Source organism: Brassica napus, chromosome C6, assembly GCF_020379485.1.
Source record: "Brassica napus cultivar Da-Ae chromosome C6, Da-Ae, whole genome shotgun sequence".
In the NCBI taxonomy this organism is placed as follows: domain Eukaryota; kingdom Viridiplantae; phylum Streptophyta; class Magnoliopsida; order Brassicales; family Brassicaceae; genus Brassica; species Brassica napus.
The window spans coordinates 17,947,733-17,963,692 of NC_063449.1; the positions used below are offsets into that span (position 1 = coordinate 17,947,733).

The 15,960-nt window shown below is 33.3% G+C and overlaps 1 protein-coding gene and 1 long non-coding RNA gene across 4 annotated transcripts; both read left to right on the top strand.

Annotated features, from left to right (window-relative positions):
- The first annotated feature begins 7,492 nt into the window (after positions 1 to 7,492).
- LOC106351967 lies at positions 7,493 to 8,771 on the top strand. 3 transcript variants are annotated; one of them, XR_002659811.2, is made up of 4 exons: positions 7,493 to 7,894; positions 7,979 to 8,069; positions 8,167 to 8,350; positions 8,595 to 8,771. It is a non-coding gene; the product is annotated as an uncharacterized LOC106351967 (long non-coding RNA). The 3 variants fall into 3 exon arrangements; XR_001271473.3 differs by having other exon boundaries at positions 7,498 to 7,894; positions 8,265 to 8,350; XR_007325017.1 differs by having other exon boundaries at positions 7,504 to 7,894; positions 8,167 to 8,771.
- Positions 8,772 to 11,424: 2,653 nt separating this feature from the next.
- LOC106350505 lies at positions 11,425 to 12,811 on the top strand. Its single transcript, XM_013790383.3, has 2 exons — positions 11,425 to 11,858; positions 12,235 to 12,811. Exons 1-2 carry the CDS (start codon positions 11,663 to 11,665, stop codon positions 12,474 to 12,476), a joined length of 438 nt encoding a protein of 145 aa, XP_013645837.1. The 5' UTR covers positions 11,425 to 11,662; the 3' UTR covers positions 12,477 to 12,811.
- Positions 12,812 to 15,960: the final 3,149 nt, after the last annotated feature.

Consider the following 15,960-nt stretch of genomic DNA (forward strand, 5'->3'; position numbering starts at 1 on the left):
AAATCAAATAAACATGCATAAACATTACGTAAACGATAGTCTAAACATTATTAATTGTTGATATATATCAACCAGCACGTGCCTTCTTCACCACCTTTGACGCCCCTGCGCCAGTCTTCTTACGCGCCTTACTGGTTCCACCTTGATCACCTGCAGCAGTTGATGGCTCGATGGTCGGACTGGCATCATCATCATCGTCGTCGTCATCATCTCCCTGTACAATATGCAAAAACGCATATGCAATTAGCAAGGAGCTACTTGAACATCACGATACACACGTAACTTACATTATTCACGACGTCATCTGCTGGCAGACGTCCATGATCCTCAGCAATACGTGTTATGGTGAATGTCTTGTGATGCTCGGTAAAGTTAAACGCAGTGACCCTCACTTGGAAAGTGTACGTTTTTCCTTCCATGTCTGCAATGAACGGGGGTAACCTAGTGTCCTCAGGGTTCACACCGTCTTATGCTAGTGACGAACATGACCTTTGGATCAACCCTCATAGCCTCAAGCTGTATATGGAAAGCAACAGCCTGAGAGTCAAATAAGCTTAAAGTGACAGTCTCATCACTGCACATATCAGAAAAATCAATTGTCATCAAAAACATCCATATAATACGTTCAGAATTAATATATGGACAGCATATATAGAAAAGACACAATGACAATTACCTATCCAGCTTCAGAGTCACTATAACACGATTCTTCTCCTCCGGAGGATCGCAAACCGTGCTCTTCACACTCAATATCTCACCTATGATGTCTACATCAAATTCAAAGCAGGTATCATTCTCTTACAAAGTCAGACTGATCATAACTCTATGTACTCAGAGCATCAACAACAAATAAGGACGTTTCAGGTGTGATCAACATACCTGGTTGCTGAGTGTTCGTATTGGCAAGACCAATCAGCTCCGAGTGGTTAAGGAACCGGAATGCTTCCTCTGGCAAGGGGGAGTCAGGTTCGGTCAACTCTTGGAATGAGGTAGACTCGTTGAACCGAATCATTAAAGACGAATCAGTGAGTCAGAAATTCTGCGCGCATCTGGAGACATCAAAACCGGACACGGAAAACATTGTCCCGACATGTAGCTTTTCCCGGAACTGTGGGAGACGGCCAGCACTGATCGTGACTTGCATCACAGTCGACTGAAACACATTAAAGATTATATCAGTGCTACATCAGTATAAACTCAAACGGATCATCAGTACTATAAATTACAGGAACCAAAACCTAGATAATAAACATCATGATCAATGACAAACCAAAACAATAATCTTTATATATATAAAAGGCTTTGTATTTCTATAATATAATATTAGATCAGATCAGCAACACTCGTGTATTTCTATAACAAAGAACTTATGGGGAAATCAACATTTCTAAAAAATAATAGTCAACCGCATAATCACGTTACGGATATATAATTTCCAGATCACATCAGCAAGTTTCGAAGTTTTCTATAACAAAGGACATATGAAAAAATCAACAGTTCTAAAAAAATATTATTCAAAGGCGTTCAGATCTAATCAGGATGGGGAACTTACATTGACATCAACCATGAGCAGATCCATCCACATTAGCTCTCCACCTCGCTTAACGTTCCTAGCCTCCCAGAATCGAAGCAGTCTCGCCTCCACAACGGATGAGCACCGCCCAGTCTTGAGATCGGAAAAGAAAACCTTCGCCATAGCCATTAAGAAAGATGAGGGGTCAGATTCGAGTATTAATGAGTCGCGAGAGTATTAGAGTGTAGGTAACGCGATACGTACCGGTGAGATCTTTATATAGCAGAGGAGCGGCACAGGAGGGAGCTTCGCAGTGGTGATTAAAGACGATTTAAGTCCATTGATTATCGAAGAACCGTTACAGGAGATGGATCGCAGCTGCGCCGATCGAATGAGAGCGGAGATCACGAAGGCGAGCGTAGAGGATGATTAGGGTTCCACCAGGAGATTGGGGTAGTCGGGCAGCGTACGAACATAGCATGAAGCCCAAATGCGAAGCCCGTAATAACCGAATCACACTTTAGTGAAATGGTGCGTATCCGACGTGGCAGCGCGAGGGAGCTTCAATTTCCAGCGTGGCATCCGAGCTGGCATGCCCAGGAGAGATACAATGCTTTCTTTATATATAAAGATGTTTGCATGTCAAACAAGTCAATGAACGTGTGTTAAGCCCACTCCTCCCTTTAGTAAGACTTTGGGTTAAGCCCATTATTAACCTAGTTAGGTTTATAATGTGAGGTAGATAAGAGGACGTGGGGTTAATGTTTTTTGTGTGTAACAAAAACGTGGCCGACCAATACGAAACCCTAAGAGACAAAAGAGTTTGTCAAGTTCTTTGAGATTTGATCTCGACGGCACTGGCATCCCGTATCGATCCAGTTTGTGTGCATGTGGATACCGGTAGAGGCACGACGTTTGGAGTGCTTGAAATCTCGACTCGGTTTATTCATCTTTCCGCTGCGAATAACCAGGTATATTCAAGACTGTAAGATCTAGATTTATTTCAGTATTGACATGAGATTCTAGGCAAACTGAATTCATAAGTAGATTTATAAATCGTTATAAACCGGTATGAATTCCTACAGCTCTGCCATAACACTCTGATTTCCCATGATACGAACTTGTCCAGATTCCTCAAATCCTTCTCGATCTCTCTTTCCCCAAATACTGATGAAGTCCTTTCCAACGAAGTCTTGTTTCCTCCCATCTCTCTAGTTCATACCACAGCCCAGTTCTCTGAATCTGTCTCTTCTCTTTCGCTTCGGGTTTGGGTTTGGCCTCGAACTCCCTCCACTTTAAGGTTTTCATCCCTTAAAGTTCCGATCAACGAACACACTTACTCGCTGCAACTCAAAAGAACACTTCAAATTGGTTGTTCATGGTGGTTAGTGTATTGATGGCAATGTCAATATTATAAATACTTGGTGAAGATGAGGATAATTAGGTGAAAGAATTATTTTAGAAAAAAGAAAGAAAAAAACTAATAGCATTTTCGTAAATAATTCAAATTTTTAGGTTGAACAGGGAAAAAGTAAGTTTAAAAAAAACATGGATTATTTTTGTGTTTGATTTGAAATTTTAGGTCATATTTGAAAAAATCCCAAAAAATACATGTAATCATGTAAAATTTGTGTTTTTATCTTTTTGACGAAGATGATAAATTTGGTTTCCGACAAGATGTAATCGAATAACTTTTAAGAAGAATTATCTACTATACACTAAGTTTGATTCTTAATGGTGGTGAATGATATCAACAATTTATATATCTTCTTAGGAAACTGGCTGTACAACTTGTTATCTTCCACCTTTGGAAACAAAGGAACAACCTAAGGCATAATCAGATATCTCTCCCAGCAGCTCTAGTCTTCAGTGGCATTGATAAGGAGATGAGAAACATTATTTCGCCAACAATGGATGTTCTGAGAGGTTGTGTCAGACAAGTAGTTCCGAAGAATCATGCTTTCTGTTGGTGTCTTTTCTTCCTTTACGATTTCTCCCCTTGGAGACGTTACAACAAGCATTGATTCCACGCCATTAACAAGTAGTTAAATCTTTGATCCACTATATCTCATTAAGTGATTCTTATCTCTCTCCTAGGCCATGGAATTCCTCCTATATAAAGGTAAGTAATCATTGCTAAAATTATCATCCTCACAGTTCTTCATAGCAATACAAATTGAAACAAAGTCTGGCATATGATCTCAAAAGTTTCAAACTTTTGTATGCAAATCTTTATTAAACTCTTACAGAGATCTTTACACTTTCTTTAGTTTCTTCGCTAGAATTATCATCCTCACAGTTCTTCATAGCAATACAATTTTGAAACAAAATGCGTATGACTGGTGATTATTTTTGAGGAGGAACAATCATTCCCACTTATTCCTTTTATTTTATTCTTTTTCATTCTTTTTTTATTTGTTCATAGTGTTTCTCAAATGGTTACCAGTCACATCTTTGGATGCAGATAAGTAGATTATGCTTTTATAGAGAAAAAAAAGAAGATCAGTAAGGAAGGCATGAAGTAAATAGAGCGTGAAGAAAGCATGAAACTTTCGGATCTTCCTCCAACAGAATCAATGGTATCAGATCTAGCTCAACCCTTTCCGATTTATCCTATTTCTCCGCGGGCTTTAAGTCCCTGTATTCAAAATATCTTTCTGTGCAAATCTTTCTTAAACTCTTACAAATATTATTTCAATTCCGTTTTTCGATTATTCTGCCAAGTGGAGTTTGTTATTCCATACATTGTAGACATCAAGAGTCTTGACTCAAGACTATAAGAATGCATTTGGCAGAAAAGCTGGTTTGTATTTTTGTTTTTTTTCATATTGTAAATTTAAATCTCACGTCTCTTCATCTTTGGGTTTAACATGTTTCAGATTTACGGTCTCTGCAGGGTCTTCATTTACTGGCATGTGTATTGAGACATGCGGATATGCCAAGGCGGAACAGAGACAACATAACATAATGTCGAGCCGTTCAATTCTACTCCACTTCCACCTTCAACACCAACTCTGTTAAGGTCAAAATAATATTAAAGCAAATAATCTCTAATATTGTCATATAGATTGCTTTTGATTTTCTCAATGTTTCTTATGCAGATGATCGTTGGCTTAACTTCCGATCGCATCCAACAACATGGTGCTTCTTCAACATAACCATTAGTTTATATGATTACAACATTGTCAAGTTCTAACAAATGATGGCTATGATGCTTCTGGTACAGAAGGCAGTGATCGAATTCCTTCTACAAACATCCCACATCAAGACGAGAAGTATAATTATCATCAGTAGAGTTTAGGTCTCAAGGGTTGATCACCCTTGAGCATTTTTTGATATATGGTTGGTAACATTCAAATGCATCAATAAAGAAAAGTCAACATTCTCAGACAAAAGATTGATGGAAGAGCACGTTTATCGCGGATCTTAAATGCGTTCCTTAGATTATTTACAATTAAAATTAAAGAAAAAAATGGCATTAAACTAAGATGCGTGACTTAATTAGGAGATGGAAGGGACGTTCCTTACCAGTACGTGTCACAATATTATAGGTATTTTCTCTTTTTCCTCATAGTTTTGGTTCTTTTTGCATTAACTCCAACTTAACTTAATTACTTTAAAATTCACTAAGAACCAAAGTATGGTTTCACCAATAAACATGCTCTAAAGGAGCTCTTAAAATAAGCATCATTTGGAAAATAAACAAAAAATGGAAGACTTTTGTTCATTGTCAATGAAGAATTTTGTAAAAGCTTTGGTATTTTCACAAAGAATAACCCATTAAATTTAAACATTATATGATGAAATTTAGTTAACCGCAATGAAGTTAAAGTTTGAATATCACAACATCAAACAGTTTTAATCGTAAAAGTTGATTAACAGAGAAATCAAAGAAATAATAATTTAAAAATAATATACAGTAAATATTTTTTGATGATAAACATAAATTCTTAAAAATATCTAATGTTTCATAGTGTTTTGTAATTTTTTTAAAAAATTCTATGTATCTTATTAATATAGTTAAACTAAAACAAAAATTGAGAGAAATTAAATAATTATATTTTTCCAAATTTTATTATAATTAGACAAGTTTATAATTTTTGAAATGAATTTTAAAATACGTAGACAATTACGAATCTTAATGATATTTTTAATTAAAAGTAAATTAAAAAATTAAAATAAATTTGTATTATTATTTTATTTAATCGTCCGTCTGTGGGACGGGTTTACCCTGATCTATATCTATATATATAAAGTTGAAGTATCTGCCTTCTCAGGCGTCTACGTCACTTTGGAGATGGGGGCTTTCTCGCCACGTGTCGATTTCAACACCACCGTTTTGGCAAGTCAAACCGAGGAAGTTAATGTCGTTTCCTTCCACTAACATAACAAAATATTCTGATATACAAGCCAATAAATTTCTAATTATCCTTCATATACGCTAAGCTTAATCATTTTCCATTATTGTGATACTGCTCAGAGAATCATTGAGGCATATACGATTAAATAAAAAACCCAACTTCATCTCTCCCATCTTCAAAATCAAGACTCAAACCACAATATCAGAACCTTCTTCTAAGCTCTCCTACGTACGTATAATCTAGATCTCTAACATACAATCGGAGCTTTTCTAAAATCAAGATTACAAAAGGATGAAGAAAACTTTCAAACTAAGACTAGATCCTCCGAGTAATCAAAACTCCAAACTTATCAATTATGTGACTCAAATCATGCCCCAGAAATCTTACTACAAAACTGCCATTAAATAAAAAACCTAACGTTGGTAAGCTTGATAATTGTTTTTTTTTCTAAAACAAATAAATGTTTTCTAAACTGTTAAAAAAATCTAAAGAGCTTGGAGAATTTGGGGAGTATTATTAGATGGTTCTATTAAAACCATATTAATGAGAAAAAAACTATTAGTGGCCAAAATATTTTTAAATTCAAAACTCAGATACAGTTTTACTAAAGTAATAAAATAGAATTCAATCATATTGTAGTATAATTACATATACACTATGAAATTTGGAACTGTATTATAGATGAGATGCAACTGGACCCCACAAATCTGTTAAAACTTGGTAAGGTTAGTAATCAATTATTAAAAAAACATAAATTATTTTCCGTGGACTTATTTGTATGCTATAGAAAGCACTGTATTTTACTATCTTTTTATTAACTACATATAATAGAACCTGGAACTATCACTATATGACGATTTCTTTTTTATAAGAGACGACCATAATATCTTAGCGAATGATCTTCAAGTTACTCTTACTATCAAAGAGTACAACCAAAATGCAACATCAAGACTCGACGTCGATTTCATCATCACTGACCTAGAGAGTACTAATAGGCTTCCAACTATAGAAGAGAGAAACGATGTATGCATTGTATGCTTCGAACATTACGGCGATAAAAACAAAATTTTCTCTCTTACTTGCGGCCATAATTTTCATTTTGATTGCATTGATCAGTGACTTCGTACAAAAATAAGTTGTCCAGTCTGTAGAGAAAGTAATCTATGATGCTTCCATGCCTTAAAAATAAAAATATAAAAGTAATCTTCTTTACTTTGTAATCTCTTTTTTTTTTAATTTAAAATCTGATAAACTATTTGTCCTCTTATATATATTTCAATTCCTCACCTTTTCTCATCCAAAAAAACCAGCAACCTCCAAAAACAATCATATATTGCGTTTCCAAGCAACTTATACATACATCAACTTAACATGAATTACAAATTCAATCAGAGATGGCTTTTTCAGCTTATTAGACAACCCAACGTACAAAACGCGTAGCGCCGGCGTACCCTTAGTATATAAAAGAGAAGACTTTCTTCGGCAACCACGTCATCAGCAAGGAAGAGGTAAATGAAGACACGTGGCACGCCTAAACTCGAGTTTCTAAAAAAAATCGTTCTTGTTTATAAATTGGCTATTTAGTTGATCAAATAATAAAACCGGTCTCTTTACCATGTTTAAAAAAGAAAAAAAAAGGTCTCTTTACCATTGGGCCCGAAATATATCAGGATAAAGCCCAAGAAAGATTTATGGATAACCCTACTCACACCATCTTCTTCTCTTTGGTACTTACTCTATGTTCCATGGAACGCGGTGGCGTAACCGTTGTTTGCACTCAATCAAAGTTATTTACGTAGCCTTTAACACCACCGACCCACTATTCCCACTTCGTCTCATTCTATACACCATTTCCTTCTTCAAGGGTTACGAATCTTGACCTATAAACAAGGGTATTCGACTCTGTAAAATTCATCAGTTTTTACTTCTCAATCATTGTTAATCATATCCCGATGGAGCTGTTCCTGTTCCGAAATGAAGAATGATTACTTTTTGGCAAACACCAATATACATCTTTCTGGTTAGTCTCCTATCCTTTGCTTCTAAAACAGAGAATTCAAATACCATTTTGATGTTGACAATGTTCATTTTCTCTCTCGGGAAGACATTATTGGCAAACTAAAAGCAATCAGGCACATGTTGAATGATGCCGCACACGACAAAGAACGTGTTATGGAAACTATTAGAATTCAAAGGTCAGTGAAAAAGCCCTGTGTGAAGACCTCTTCATAGGCTTCATCTCTAATAAACATTAAAACGATTAACTCCACTTCTATCATTACTCCTGTATAGGGATGTATCTTTTGTTTGCATGAGTGTGTTCGACGCACTAGCAGTAATTTTCATGAAAAGTTACTCAGCTTCAATGTGGGCCTTAACGGTCACTGTAGGGGAACGGGGAAGAAGCACCTGAGCTGAAAGAAGAAGGCTCAGATTTGCACTAGGAACAGTACTGGTGCCAAGTTACGAGAAAGAGGTAAACATTTCTAATATCAAAGAATTTAAGAGAGACCATACACTATTAAGTATGTGTGGTTGAAGTTTCCTGCCTCTGTATGTTACGTTCTCCTTGAATCCATCAACTAGATTGCTAGCGTATTGAAGAAGTTAATAGATGATGGTTTGACTTCTTTCTACGACCAATTTTTTTTCTTCAAGGTCTTTATTAAGATTGTAGTTCCCATCACCTATGACTTTTTCTATTTATATTACACTGGCAGCAAGCGTTTTCTGAAGAATTTAACAGGAAACATCAAGTGAGAAATCGTCTGTCTAAGAGTGAGCATCAAGAAATGTTTTGGTCTGACTATGTAATTAAGTTGCATTACTCTTTGTTGTATGACTGTATCAACCATTAAATCACTGAATTCTCAAATATATAATTGGGTCTGTTATTATTCGTCAGATCTGTTACTGGTGATATTTTTTTAATAAAGTAAGGATGAGATAATTTAGAAAAAAAGTAAGATGAGATTAGATCTACAAGGTATCATTTAACTGTTCGATTCTGAACATGTGAAGATAGTTTTGGAAAGTAGATGGTGTGATTTTCAGTAGAGAAAAACAAGAATTTGTAAAAAACAAGAATTTGTAACATCACAAACTAAAGAAAGGAATACTGATGATTGACGTTGTGAGCATTAACCGTAAAGCAAATTAAATCAATTTTTTATTGGTTTATGAGACGAAGTGTTAACTCTCATTTCATGTATCAGTTTTAAGTAAGCGAAGCGAATCAATATATGAAAGGGGCTAGAGGCAGGGGCGGCTTAACAGGGAGGTCGGTCAGTGTGACCGTCCCAAGGCCTAGTCTAATTCTAGTAATATTAGGGGTCTTGATTTTTAAAAGAGTTATTCTTGAACCTCACCATCCAATAGAATTTCATTATTTTAAATTCGATATCTTTTAAAAAAGGAAATAAAATATTATCAAGTTATATTATGTTTTTTAAATTAAAAAAAAAAAATAGTAGTTACAGAAAAAATAATTAAAAAATAATATTTTTAACATCGTCAGCAAAACACTAAACCCTAAATCCTAATCCCTAAACCCTAAACCCTAAACCTTTGGGTAAATCCTAAACCCTTAGGTAAACCGTAAACCCTTGGATAAATTCTAAACTTTAAATAAAAAAACACTAACACCCTAAACCCTAAACCCTAAACCCTAAATCCTAAACCGTAAACCCTTGAGTGTTTTAGTGTTTAGTGATTTTGATTTAGAGTTTAGGAGTTATCCTAGAGTTTAGGGTTTACCCAAGGGTTTAGGGTTTAGGATTTAGGGTTTAGGGATTAGGGTTTAGGGATTAGGATTTAGGGTTTAATGTTTTGCTGACGACGTTAAAAATATATTTTTTTAATTACTACTATTTTTTTTTTACCTTTTAATTTAAAAAACATAATATAATTTGACAATATTTTATTTTCTTTTTTAAAAGATATCAAATATGAAATAACACAATCCTATTGGTTGGTGAACCTAGAGGTTCATCCTAGGGGATGAACCCAAGAATAAGTCTTCTTAAAATTAGCATGTCTGGTCCAGATTTGGACAGTATAAAAACATGATATTTCTACGTCTCTAGTTAAAAAATACCAAATAGAAATGTGTGTATACTGTGATCTTGAGTCTGCAATTAGTTGCAAAACTAGCTAATCTTTAGGGTTCTAAATTTTTTTTTGTGCAAGGGCCCTTGGTTATATTGAGCCGGCCCTGGCCAGAGGCGAGGATGAGAACTTTGAAAGCATATATGTAACAACCGCAAACCCTTTCTCAAAAAAAAAAAAATGTAACAGCCGCAAATTATTCACCCATTCATCACTATAATTAAAATAACGCACTTTCAAAACAAAACAAAAGGTAAATAAGCAATTTTTTTAAAAAATACATGCAAACCATAGAAAACGTGACTATCATTATATCAAATACAGCGGTTCATTTAAAACCGCACAGCATGCCCATATATTTTATCTTTTAATAATAATAATTTGTTTATATGATCAGTATTAAAATCTGACTCTTAGAAATAAAAAATATTAGTCACTCTTACTTTAGATTTTCTTCAGCTATATCACATTACAATAGGGGATCAAAAATATAGATTATTACATTTTCTAATTTTTTTAATTTAATAATTTGTGTCTAACAACAAAAAATGTGTGATCTTTTCAACTCAAACCAACACCATAAAATTTACAATATGATCTTAGAATAAACATAGATAAAAGTACATTTTCAAATGTTTTGTAAAATTAAAATATATTTAGTATAAAATAGTATTAGTGTAAACTAACCCGCCCGTATGGCAGACCGAATTCTAGTAACATATAAACAAATTGTTCTTATAAATAAAAATTTCACATTTATATCACGAACAATGAGAAAAGATTTTTCGTTTATGGTTTTTGGTAGGGCAAAAGTATTTTTTTGTAATATTGGAGAGTTTGGAATCTGCTCTTCAATGAAAAAGTAAAATTGTTTTTAATGTTTCATGGTATAACGGTTAAAGTCATCATTAGCATCACTGAATCATCATATATATAATTTATCTATATAAGTATATTATGCTATATGATTATATATTGCATAATATAAGTAGTTTTTAGGTTTATTTTAATTTTTTTTTGAACAAAAGGTTTATTTTAATTAATATGCACTTATTGATACATATTAGTAAAATTATTATATCCGCATTGCGGGTAAAACATCTAGTATATATATAATTTTATTTTATATTGATATATATATCCATACTAATAAATAATTAAAGTGATTCTAACAGACTCGTAAGATATTGGACCATATATATATATAACTAAGAATATTTATCATGTATGCGCAAGTTTGAAAAAAAAAAATTTGTACGCTTCTACGTTAAAATTATAGAAAACAATACATATTCAAAAGCATAAACCATGTATATACATAATGATCAACTATTGCAATTGTTACAGAACGAAATCTAGTAAATAAAAGTGTATTAACGTATGTGCTATAAATGATCATGCATAGAATTCATTCACTTTGAGCGCGTGGAATGACATCGGGGACAAAATAATTGCTAGCGGTCGAGACTTCTTGGACCTCCATATTGATGATGCATTTGTATGTTTTCTGAAAATAGACTATCTACATTCATTAGGACTCCAGAAACTTTGATCTTGAACTGAATTAAATCAACTACCTTATTAATTGTTCGTTTATCTCTCTTTATCTCTGCAACTTCTTTTTCTTCACTCTTCAATTTAGCGTTTGTCAACGAAACAAACAAACAAAATTTATAAAAAAATGGATGATCACTTCAAAACTATTGTTATAGTAGTTATCGCCAGTGTTTTGGTTGGGGGAGTGGTTCTTTTGATATATTGTTCCATTTGCATTAATAAAAAGCAGAAACTTCGATTGCCGGAGCCGCCACAGGTTCAACGACGGATGATAGTCAGTGATCCTACACATCAGCAAAGTGGAATTCATGTGGACAATGGTAAGATTATTAAGAAATGAGAAACTTAGCTCACTTTCGACTAAGTCTAGGTTCTTACTTGTTTTTTCTTTTTTCTTATTTTGCAATGATAAAAACTTTTCCGGTTAAGCCGACTTTTGTAATACCTTATAAAACCCTCTCATTTCATTTACTGAAATTCATATTCAAAAAAAAATTGAGGAAGTTTATTACAAATAAGTCTTCTTTACTATAACATTGCTGTTTTCTTCAGTAAAAAAAAACATTGAGATTTTCTTTCAAAAAAGTTTTTTAAAAAATGGTGGTACCAAGCAACACTAGATCACCAAGAGCTTTTTGATTCTTTTGGGCCTTGGCTAATGAGGTGTCGTGCATTTTACGGTCGGTTCTCCTAAAGATCGCTCGAGGGGTGGAAGGGGCACCATTGTGAAGCATGTTGTTCCAGTCGCTCCATACTCCGTAGATAATAGCTTGGTCAACAAGACGCCTAAAAATTTGGGAGAGCTTCAGGGTAAGAGAGATGATGGCGGTTTCGCTGTTATGACAGCTTCTTCTACTTCAGCAACATTTTGCGATTTTGGTGGTGGTGGTTGCAGTAGTGGTGGCTGTGGTGGTTGTGGTGGTGGCTGTGGGGGCTGAATAGTTGATAAAATTTGATTTTTTCCAAAGATATATTGTATTGATATTTATTTCTTCATAGTTTTCGCCAAGATTTAAGTATTTTGTTTAACTCTGTGATTGCTGATTATCCAGCGGATTCAGTAACATTCATCTTATGTTAATTTATGTTATTTGCAATTAATGTAACGTGGATCATCCCTAAACTTTCTAATGAAATAATCCATGTTCTAAAAATCGACCGCCTAGCCGTCTAGGCGCTACGCGTCACTCTTCCGCCCCGATTTATGCCAAATCGGTTTAAAAAATCGGATATCCGATTTTTTCCGCCTAGACCGCCTAAATAACCGCCTAGCCGCCTAATCTTTTTTTTTTAAATAATATTTTTATTTGTTTATTTGATCTAAAATTTTATAAATATCATTTATATTCATAATTTTGATGAAAATTACACTATATTAAGTTTATATATTATATTTGTGTGTTTTATACAATCTTAAACATGAAAATATATTAATGTTATACACAATTAAAGATTAACATGTTTTATAACATAGTAAACCATCTAAAAATTTCACCCGGCATAGTTTCCGATTAATCCCCGATTTTCTCTTTAGGCGCTAGGTCCAACCCGACCGCCAGACTAGCGCCTAGCGCGTTCCCGAACAGGGGAAATAATACTATAGGTACAAATCTTTAATTAGGCTAGTGGTTAATGAAGCCATAGATGGGCGAAGTCACGAAGAGTAATGGGTTCGATTATCTATAATTTGCATTTACCAAGTTAATTTAATTGCTAAAAAACTATATTCATATCTACGGGATTACAGGTGGAGTTACTATAGTTTTATTTTTCTTTCTTTTTTGCTAAAATTAATGAAGATTTATTATGCCAGGCTGCCGGCCAGTGAATTATAGGATCATTTCTATCATTACTAGCAAATGAATTCACTGTATGCATAATCAAGATTTCAGAATGCAGTCTTAAAAGCATCCATCATACAAACCAATCTGTTAAATGGTTCCAATTAGTGTCTTCAGTAAAGGAAAAAGGGTTAATTCCAACCGAACAATTTCTGTCGTGCTTTTTTTACTTAAACTTTGTTATTGTGCTTATTTTATCTCATATTATTAATTATTTCAAATAAATTACTCGGACTATCACATTTAAGCAGAAATTGACCAAAATAATGTTGGTCAACCATCTATAAATATCAAAAAAGCATTTGATAATTCAAAACACCAAAAAAATATTATATCCTAAAATCCGTGACAAATTTGGATAGCCAGAAAACATTAAAAATATACACAAAATCAAAATATACCCAAAAATCAGTGATAAGCTATAAACATTCAGCATACCAAAAATATATCAAAAACAAAAACTATATCTGAAACTAACATATATATAATTTTTATAATTTGAGGATAGGATCATTTTTCTGTTAGGAACCAGAACATAAACAATGTCCAAAATACCGAGAGTACATGACCTAGGTTTACATATGTCTATTTTACTCAATCAAATACATGAATAATCTAATTTATTATTTATTTTGGTATCACAATATATTTAAAAATCTTGGGTTTTTATTTCATGGGTTTTCTGTATATTTTAGGTTTTGGATATATTTTGATAAAAAGTATTTATTGGATTTACTCTTCTTGTTTAATTGTTTTACTTTATATATGTTTCCGTAGTATCATGAATAATCTTGCATCATTTTACCTTAACAAGTAGCATGAATTCTAAAAGCTTATAAATCATTGTTAAGGCTTATTAGTTATTTGTAAGAATATTACGATATGTATAGAGCTTTATAAATTGGTTATAAAATGATAAAGTAATGTATAAGAATCATTACTAGTTCCATCCACTGACTGATACATACAATGTAATAGTGGTTAGTTTTATGTTGACCAAATCGGATACTCATATTTTCCAAATTGTTAACCTTATGCTTAACAATTGACTTGCATCTTGTTCTCGACCAAACAACTTACTACAAAATCAATACACTGTCTGATACTTTTGAAGAGAACAACCAATCTACATATTGTCTATCTCCATTTTTAGTTCTCTTTTGTAATATATATTGGAAAGATGTCTACCAATAGCATTCTTCGGAATGTTGTCTTACCACTAGACTCTTTTCAACCATATAATCTTTTAATCTCTAATCAGTGTTTTGCCTATTTGCAGGGTCATCAACATCTAAAACCTCATATTCCTTTCTAATGTTAAAACCATCCACATCATGAGACCCCCTTTTCAGTATCCTTTTCTCCTATTCTCATAATCAACTCTATCACACTCATCAATTTTTAAAGTTTTTAATTTTTAACATACTTAAACATAGAACCCACAACATATTTTACCAATTATATTTCTTTTTATGTTTTTCGGATCATGTTTGACATTTTATTTTTCTTGTTGAAGATCCTAAAATTGACATGTATAAAATAATATTTTAGCATCATAAATATTTTAATTACAAACATAATTATTATCATGAGGATTTTACTTATAGAGTTTGATAGTATCATATGAGTTATGTTAGATAAAGCTAATAATTGTATATAACAAAATTATTGTATAGTCTTAGAGTTTAATATCTTGATAATACACTTTTTCTCTCCCCACTTTGTATTCTTCCTCTCAACATTCAAGTTCTTGTTATAGTATCATAGCATCACGGTCTATCTTCATCATGAGTGTATCGCGATACTAATGTGATCCAAAAACGTATTCAGATTTCTAAATGGGACGATCTTGTATCCAAAACCCGCAACTGGAGTCAACAACTCACATTGGGATTGGGATACTATATCTGATGTGTATGATTTTTTTTTTGTCCTATGTTGTTTTTTGGAACTGTCTTGTCATATGTTTGTCTCACAATGCATATATGCGAAGATGTACAGTCAGAGAGGAAAGCTGAAACTAGTTCATCATAGGTATGATGGATAAAGGAAAGGTATGATGTAGAGCTGAATGGAGTGGTTATCAAAATGCGATCACTAAAAGGAAGATTGATTTTGGAGAAGCTTGAGGAAAGTTGTTTAGAGTGATTAATGTATTTTTTTTTACGAAAAGAAAGCTTGACTTATCTGCTGAAGAAACACAAAAAACAAATTTAGATTTGTAGATCTTTGATTTTAGGGTTGCCCCTAAATATAACGAGACGTGAGCATATTGTATGTGCAGTTAACACACAAATAGAGTTTCTAGCTGGGAGAATTTTGTTAGTTCTTGTAAAGTGAGATAAAACACTTAGAGGCTAAGACAGAAACTGTTCAAAAGACTTTGTACGAACATTTGCATAAGAGAGACTAGATCAGCGATTCAAAATTTGTCTAGAGCTTGTGGAAAAATTATTTTTATGCAAAACTTGCAAACGCATTTAAAAATATTAACCTAAATGTATTTCTTGGAAGATATTCCCATGTATTATTGTGTGATATAATTTAGGGTCAATTTGCTGAATGATTATATCGGAAAAAA